The 8,819-nt window shown below is 40.6% G+C and overlaps 1 protein-coding gene across 1 annotated transcript; it reads left to right on the top strand.

The window, feature by feature from the left end:
• The first annotated feature begins 45 nt into the window (after positions 1-45).
• Positions 46-6,170, top strand: socs2 (suppressor of cytokine signaling 2). The gene is made up of 3 exons (XM_030046059.1): positions 46-541; positions 1,355-1,616; positions 2,957-6,170. The coding sequence occupies exons 2-3, from the start codon at positions 1,490-1,492 to the stop codon at positions 3,427-3,429; spliced, it is 600 nt and encodes a 199-aa protein (XP_029901919.1). The 5' UTR covers positions 46-541; positions 1,355-1,489; the 3' UTR covers positions 3,430-6,170.
• The last annotated feature ends 2,649 nt before the right edge of the window (positions 6,171-8,819 follow it).

The raw sequence follows: 8,819 nt of genomic DNA, 5'->3' as shown, positions 1-8,819 counted from the left end.
GCAAGAGAGGAGGGAAGGGAGAGGGAGACGCACGCACACACGCGCGCTCGCGGAGCGGGCGAGGAGAACAGCGCGTGTCAGCTCAGACTACCTTAAATCGCTCCGCTGTACACCACGTGATACGATTCCTGGAAAGTTCCTGGAAATGCTTCTTTTGTGTTAATGGCACACATACTGGTTATATTGGTTATTGGTTATCCGTATACGCGCGTGTTGCCAGCAGAGTGACGGATACTATGGGAGTAAATGGCTTTCAGCAGGAGGTCGACGCTCGGATAAAGCTTAACCTGACACATACACTAAGTGAGTGAGGCGAAGCTGGAGAAACACCGTCGACGGTTGAGCCTCCATCTCCGTCTTGTACACCCTGACCGAGTTAAAGGAGCGAACGAGCTAGCAGAATTATCCGTGAGAGGAGCCGCTTCATTCAGGCAGTGCAGCTGATATGGAGTGTTGAAAACCGAGGAAACTGGCTTCGCTTTTCCAAAGCCAACGCACCGGGCTAGCTAGCTTTTAGGCTAGCAACACTGGACCCATTCAGGTATATAGTTGTGAATGTGTGCTATGTCAGTGAATAAAAATATATCATATAGGTTTATTGTAATTGCACATGTGATGATAAGTAGAGAATATCCGCCTCTGCATCACCTTTGATGGCATGCGGTATCCAGTGAGTTAGTTCCCTGTACATTCCGTTTACTCTGGCATGGAGAGAAAGGTAAGGTGGTAAGGTACACCAGCCTGTATTAAAAAAAATCTGTCGATTTAATGTTACCTCTTTATCGGCATATATTCAAACCCATAGAGGTTGGTTAATATATTTCAAGTATTATTTTTGGTATTATCTTAAATTGTCTCTATATGTGATCGGTTAAGCAGCGCTCAATTCAATAAAATGACAAGGTTTTGACATTTTTCGCTGGTTGATTGTACGGTACTCTAACGCCGAAGAGCGTGCATCGGGCACAGTAAACTCGTTTTATAAGTTGAGATGGTATTGTAAAAAATTGCGGCTTTGTTCGTCATAGGTTTTCTGAATTTTCCAAGAGACCCCCTTCGATGTGTAATAGGTTCCCAAGTCGTGCTTTTTTGCGTATGAACGTGATTTTGTGAAATTGCCATTCTTTTCACTCTTAAGTCTGAATGAACTTCTGCGTGACAGAGTAAAAGGTGTGGGGCTAGACGAGTCAAACCAAATATGCCTGAATAGTGATGATGATCATAATACAGAAGATAATTTATGACAATGATAATAATAGATTAGAAGAATATTTTGCTGGTTGAAGCCACTCCATAGATGGCTCTAGCCGTTGCCTAGAAGAATCAAACCTAATTTGATTTGTCGATTTTGCAGGACAGCATCTAAGAAGTTTGCAGATCCAGAGGCAAGCAGTGCCTCCCCGTCCAGCACCGTGAAGCGTCTGGCTGCTACAGACCCTGTCCCATGTCTCTGCTGTGGGCCTACAATTAGGCTGAAGGTAGTTCTCCAATGACCTGCCAGTCATCTGAGTCTACAGAAGCCATCGAGAGCGACAGAAGAGCCGACAGCGATTCTAGGGTTGCAGAATCGGACGAGAGCCGCATTGCATTAGCCATGAAAGACTTGAAAAACACAGGTAGGGCCTTGTGGTTTCATCGTATTTCCCATCTCAGTCAGTCACATTGAAGATTCAGTGTGTGGGTGTGTGTGTGTGCATAAATATTTTGGAACTTACTAATATTTTATTGGAAACAAATACAATATGCACATATGCATAAATATCTCACATTCTTAAATTCTTTCAGCTTATGGACCTACAAAATGAAAGATATTTTTTCTATCGGTTGAGCTGCCAAAAATATGTAGATGTGAAAGTTTGTAAACTTATGAATTTGACACAGTCTTTGAATTTGACTGTAATTGCCACAGTCATGTAAGAGTCTTTTCTCGAGGCTTGCCTTGAAAAGTGCTCAGTGATGTAGTGGTGGTGTAACCCGGTCTTGAGAGCAGACTGCAGTTGTGATTCGATGAGACGTGCTGCAGCAGAGTCTGGGCCATTTCACTGTCAGGGTGAGGCTGTTTTGAGGCCAGAGGAGGCAACCACACAACCACTGCTGCCTTGCACTTCAGCTGACAATTTCACCTTCACGTTCTAAAAGTGTATGTGAATATATATTTTGACGATTCCATAAATGTCCCCAATTTGGATTTTGGAAAAATGACAATTTAATGCCAAAAAAAAAAAATCCCAAAAACTGAAGCATTCAGTGTTTCTGTTTAATTTTATTGCTGACAGTGTGGAAAAGATCTGTGAAACTTTTCTGCCTTCTTGTCTATCTGTCTGTATATCAGAGGGAGGTTAATGAACTGGGTTTTGTTCAAGTGTATTTTTTTTTTTCAGTGTTATGATCTACAGATGTAGCAAAGTTGAATGGAAACCACAAAACTGAATAAAATCCCTTAGTGTAACACAAAAGTTTCATTTGTTGAATTAATAATATAAACTGTCTATGATCAATTGAACAAATTGAGTTTCATTCTGCAACAGTTCAAAAGTGGCTTTGATGTTTGGAAATCTAATTTGTAAAATAACTGTACACCATGATCTCTCCGAAACATCATTCTTGGTGTCTCCCACAGAAAAAGGGGGCCTTTGTGGTTGCATGAGTTTTAGTCAGTACAACTGATTAATTCTTGAAAAGCCATTTCTAGGTTTCAGTCAGTTCTTGAAAGGCTTGTTCCATTTCCTTGTTTTTTGTTTGTTTGTTTTTTGTTTTGTTTTGCCTTGCCTTAATGCAGCTGATGAAAACATGGCTAATTCACTCATTTCAAAAGCTCATGTCTCCATCACCAGGAGCTGCTGTGTTTCAGTTGTATGTGGTGTATATGCATTTCTTGTAATTTTCGTTTTGGCAGTGTTGGTTTAAGCATTCCCTCACACTTCGTTCATTCCTGCTTGGTGTCTCTGTGGAACAGGCTGGTACTGGGGCAGCCTGACTGCCAACGAAGCCAAAGAGATTCTCCAGGATGCTTCGGAGGGCACCTTCCTGGTCCGCGACAGCTCCCAGAGGGACTACCTCTTCACCATCTCCGCCATGACATCTGCAGGCCCCACAAACCTACGTATAGAGTACAAGCATGGCAAGTTCAAGCTGGACTCTGTGGTGCTGGTGAAGCCCAAGCTGAAGCAGTTTGACAGCGTGGTTCACCTGGTGGAGCACTACGTCCAGCTGTCCAGGACCACTGAGAAAGGGGCGTCAAACTCTCAGCCCTCGGCGCCCCCCAATGGGACGGTACAGCTGCTCCTGACCAAGCCCGTCTATACTGCCATCCCTTCCCTGCAGCACCTCTGCCGCATCGCCATCAACAAGACTACCAGGCAGGTCCAAGAGCTGCCATTACCCAACAGACTGAAAGACTACTTGACAGACTACACCTACAACGTGTAGGGACTAAAGAGCATGGGACTGCAATTCATCTACAGTATGGAATAATACAAGTGCAATGCATCAGCTACGTGTAAAGCCCATTTGACCACTGTTTGACCCTGTGAGTGATGCCGTGGACCCCACAAGTAGAAAAATCTCTTCATAGAACTTCGAGGGACTGGCGGTGATAGGTGGTAAGAAGTGTGGTGTTGTCATCACCTGATCCGAATATCCTACCTGCCAAGAGCCAAATGCCAGTAAAATGTGTTATTGGTGGATAAATCGACAACAGGGCGTTCACACTGCAAGCAACTTGGTGTCACTTGCTCCAAATGTGTCTGTGACTGCGGCTACAAATTTTCAACAGGCAAATAATGTAGTTTTGCTGTTTGTGTATTGTCTTTTGTAACATGATTTTTTTAACGTCAACATTGCCATCCTGTAATTGTTAATTAAACAGCCTTAATCAAAAAGGAACAGAAAAAGATCTCTTTAAAATGATTCTTGAGCTCCCATTTACAACATTTTTTTTTTTTACATTTTTTTTTCTGGTAGTGACAGAGAACTAAGAAGCTTTGAAAGGCTGGATTCAGTTCTTTGTCCATTTCACACTTGAGAAGCATAACCAAGAAGCATAACCATTGTTCATGAAATAAACTCACATCAGTAACAAAACAAGGAAGTCGTCTTTGGAAATTTCATTGGCTGCTGACAGCCGTGAAATGTTTGAGTCTCCCTGATCACTCAGCTCTAAAGGAAATGTATAAACTTCCAGGGACTTGTTGATTATGTTGCTTGCAGTCTGAATGCAGGATCACTCACAGCTTTACTTGACAATAACAATAATGTTGTAAGGCCTCGGACACCTTTGTCCCTGCCGATCACCATATATTTTTCAGACTGTAGGCCAATCACATCAGAGCAAAATCCAAACTCCTTGGATGGGTGAAAAGCTGAACATTACCTGGAACTCAACATTATTCTCACGTGGCTGCGCAACACACGTGTGAGGCCACCAAACAGATGAAAATAAAATGAAGACAAGAAAGATTCAGTGTATAAGTGAGTGAAGTGTAAAATAAGACCATACCAGTTATTCTGCATGTTTAGTGTAATATCTGCAAAATGTTAATACCTCAGAGACTTCAGATTTTCTTCACACTAGTATTCCATCACCATAATAAAGTCGTCCACATTAGTTTTCCCTAAAAGCAGCAGCACTGCTGTGTTTTGATGACTTGAAATTGGGCGGAGTGAAACGCTCCCTCCACCAAGGAAAATAGTCTCTGGGGAAATGTTTGCTTTACACAGGAAATTATCATGTCTGTGGTTTATGAATGGCGACCACTTTATTAGCTGCAGAAGCAGATCATTACAAGTTGGCTGTTTCAACAAAATATTCAAATTTAAAATGGAGTATTTTTTATTACATTCTGTGAAATGTTTAGTGTCCATGCATGATTTGCAAAACGGTTTACTGCAATGTAAATTGTGGGTAAACAGGAGTAAATGGGCCAAACATTCAAAATCACTGGTATGGTCCTTTTCAAAGCTCTAAGTTTGCCCTTGCGATTCATATTGAATGTTTCCCACAGTCTCTGATTCTGTTCAAAACAGCATTGAAAATGGGTAAGGTGATAAATGTGTATAGACAATTTTGGTTATGGTCATGTTTTTTGTTTGTTTGTTTGTTTGTTTGTTTTTGTTTTTGTTTTTGTTCATGGCAGGCCAGCCAAAACGCTCATTCTGGACTTCAGCACTGGTCACCTCTAACATTCAGATGGGTAATGTTTGTAACGGTGTCACCTCTGGTCCATTAAAGGGTACCAGGGAACGAAAAATAAAATAGAAGCGCAAGGCTGGGGTCCTGGTTGATCTCGACTTTGCCATGTCACTTCCACAGAACTTTCTGGGTTTCTGAGGATGGGAGGGCATGGCTGTAGTCTGTTTTCATGGCAAGGTGTTCATTCTACAGTAGGTCACTCAGGTAAACAGGGCTTGACCTCTGTCAGGGGTTGGTTCTTGCACACCTTTGTCCACATATTGATGCTCTTATTGTTGCTGTCATGTCTGAGACATGAGCATCCGACACTGTGTTGACTTTGGTTCTAAATCATGTTTTAATTTGTTCATTATCTGTGTTTATTTTTGTATTGTAGGCTAATCATTGAAGGGAAGGGGTGCTTTGTTGCTCATTCAGCTAAGATTTCATGGTGATATACAGTAGGCAGTAGGCCAAACACCAGTTTTCTTTTCTTCATCCTCCTGCAATAGTATACAGACAGTTCTTAAATATTCTAGATGAATAATTTTGTAGTATCTACATAAAACAGCATTGAGCAAGATAATAAATGAGCAGCATCATGGTCTATTTTTCTGCTACTTGGTGGGTCTACTGTACACATCACATCTCTGGCTGTGACAATACAGAATCAGCTAATATTGGTGATTATGCAGCAAAAAATGCTTTGGGAAACTCCAGACCTGATTCTTTTTCTTTTTCCTTTTCTTTTTTTTTTTTTTTAAACTATTTATTGATTGTGCCCCACTGTGTTTCCTGGTACATCTTAAGAAAGCTGCGCAAAAAAAATTGCAGTTGGGTTGAAGATCACCAGTCTGCCTTCTACATGCTGGCCAGCATTGAATGAGATGTGCGGCTATTGTGCCTCTGTATTGTTGCTGTTGTTATCAGTAGATGGTATAGAAGCAGGTCTGGATGAATTCCACTTATGAGATGAATAAAATTTTTATACGGTGCTTTATCATGTTGTTGTTTCATGTTTTTTGTAAGGGAAACAAATACGAAATAAACAACAGAATGCAACTTTGCTACCTGATAACTCAATATTTACTTGATTTACTAATGACATTTGCTGTCTGAGTTTTAGTGGGTGGTGTCTAAAATTTTGACAGCAAAATTACTATTCCTTGGTTGATAACTATAGGACAACGGAAGAATTTTAAGTGCCCATACCTTACCCAAATACCAGTCAAGGAAATGTTGAAAAGTCAGATGGGTTGTTATGACAAAAGGTACATAGAGCAACAACTTCTATTTTCTATTCCGTTTCGATTGACTTAAACTCCTCTCTGCATATTGTATACACACTAAAATACGCAGGAATCATTCTCAGTAAAACATTCATAATTAGAACTAAAATATTGTTGGTGTAATTAACCTCCCTCATTGGCCAGTTTGGAGTCACAGAGGCTTTTGCTGAGCTAACTTGTCTTGATAGGAGCACATTTTGGGGAAGTCAGTCACTTGGGAACATTTAATCATTTCATTCCCTCTCATTTTTGTTATATAACTACTCATTAACTTGTTCAATTTCAAGCAAGAGGAACTGTAATTTGATTGCATCTGAGGCATAAACTGGAGCTGCTTTACATAGTAACCCAAAGCAACTTCCTTCTTTGGACTGAAGATCTGTGCCTTATTGTTGTGGATAACGATAAGTAGATAACTGTGACAGATTAGAGGGTAGATGACCAACGTGTTTGAAGTAGGCAAATATGTCAGCATGACCCTTATCAGCAACAGGAATCCACTTGTACACTCTGAAATGACAGTAGTTAGGTACCAGGCTATACTTTGTGCTGCAATAATCCATTGTTTTGGCTCGCTGCCAGCTTTTGCCGTATCAGGTGCAGGGTCATGTATGTAGTAGCTGAATGAAAGCTGTACAACTGTCAGTGTTACACTCTCAGAGCAGAGTAAGTCCCTTAGTGGGCCAGGTGTCAGTGCTGTAAAGCTCTGGTAAGACCATTAGTGCTGTTTGAAGCCTCTTAGCTTTGACTCATTTGCAACATGTAAATTATGTGCACTTGTTTGTGCTTGCATGTTGTGCCTGACACAAGCACAAAAAAAACATCAAAAGGAATATAAATGTATGTTAATATTTATGTATATACTAAAATTCTATTAATGTTATTAACTTCAGTTTAACAACTCTATGTTAACATGATTGTGAGACTGAAATTTGAATGGCTTCAGCTGGTTTAGGTAGAATATTGGGGCAGAACAACAAAACAAAACAAAAACCCTCCATGCATCAACCCATTCAAGAGGGAATACTTTACTGCTAATAAGTCAAGAGTGGAGACAGAGTATAATCTCACTGTGCAGAGGATCAAATTAATGCGAGCCAGTCAACAGATTGTATTTCAATGTCTTATTTGCTCAGTGTCACATGAGGCCTAAGCAGCTCATCACTCCCCAGGGCAGCTATTTTAATATCAGTTACCTAACACATCTACAAAACATCATCCTACTGTGTCCACAACCTCAAATAAAAATTTCTTTTTTTGTCACAATCAAGGAATCCAAATCAAGGAAATAGTTCATATTTTAGAGAATATGTGTGATAAAAATTCTCAACAGCTCTAATACAAAGAGGTCTTTAAAGGTAATATGACACAAGGCAATAACAACATAAATATCATTTTTTCAAAGTTAACCTAAGTGCGGATGGAAAATGGAATAAAGAAGGAGAATGTGCTACGAATGTTCCGGTGTTTATACAATCATTGTACATTTTGACACTAGGTTTTCACCAGGTATCTGATCAACCTGTGAATGGAAACCTGGGGACACGCTGTACTTTCTCAGACCATTACTGTAGCTCCTGAAAAAGGCCAGAACGTCCTTTGCAAATCCCAGGTCAGTGAATCCTGTCAGTAGGTTAAGATGCTTCACAGAGTAAAGAGCCTTTGCAGTGTCAATAATCACAGTCACATGGACTTCCTTTGTTAAGAACCATTATGATATTATTCAGTATCTTAAATATTGAAGGGGTCCAACCATAGGCAGCTTGAAAACTAAGTTGCACATCAGTGAGCATCCAGTCAGGTTACAGAACTTGACAAAAGTTTATCAAAAGTCTTTGTGAAGATCTGAGGGGAGCAGAGTGGCATAGTAATTAGTCAGACGATCCCCTAATTGTAAGATCATCAGCGTAATCCCCATAACAGGACTGTCAATGTGTGCTTGAACCAGACACTGAACCCTCTTCAGTCAGTCATTATTTGTCATCACTTCAATAGGAATGGCTTAAGTTCAACACGTAACATGTATCTCTTCTACTTCTCATCTTCTGCTCCTCTAAGCCCTCTTTTTCCACACATCAGTCTGGAAGAGAGGTTTTCAAAGTTTGAGACTGAGGGCTTTACCCTGGGCAACTCTTTCAAAATGGTGCACCCATTTGCTTAGCTCAATTCCTCAGTGTCTGTAGGATCAAGTGCTATTTGATCCCACAGACATCCAACAACTGTGCTAGAAGAGCCTAACATTGCGGTATGACCTAACCTCAAACTGCATACAATGCATAAAAAGAGCTGCCTCTTGGTTTGTGAAATTCCCTAGAACTATCTCTTTAACCAAATGACACATATTTGGACTTTTCGGCAGC

This window comes from Myripristis murdjan, chromosome 23, assembly GCF_902150065.1.
Source record: "Myripristis murdjan chromosome 23, fMyrMur1.1, whole genome shotgun sequence".
Taxonomy (NCBI): domain Eukaryota; kingdom Metazoa; phylum Chordata; class Actinopteri; order Holocentriformes; family Holocentridae; genus Myripristis; species Myripristis murdjan.
Note: the sequence above shows the minus strand (reverse complement) of the source record. Positions and strands in the feature narration are given on the sequence as shown.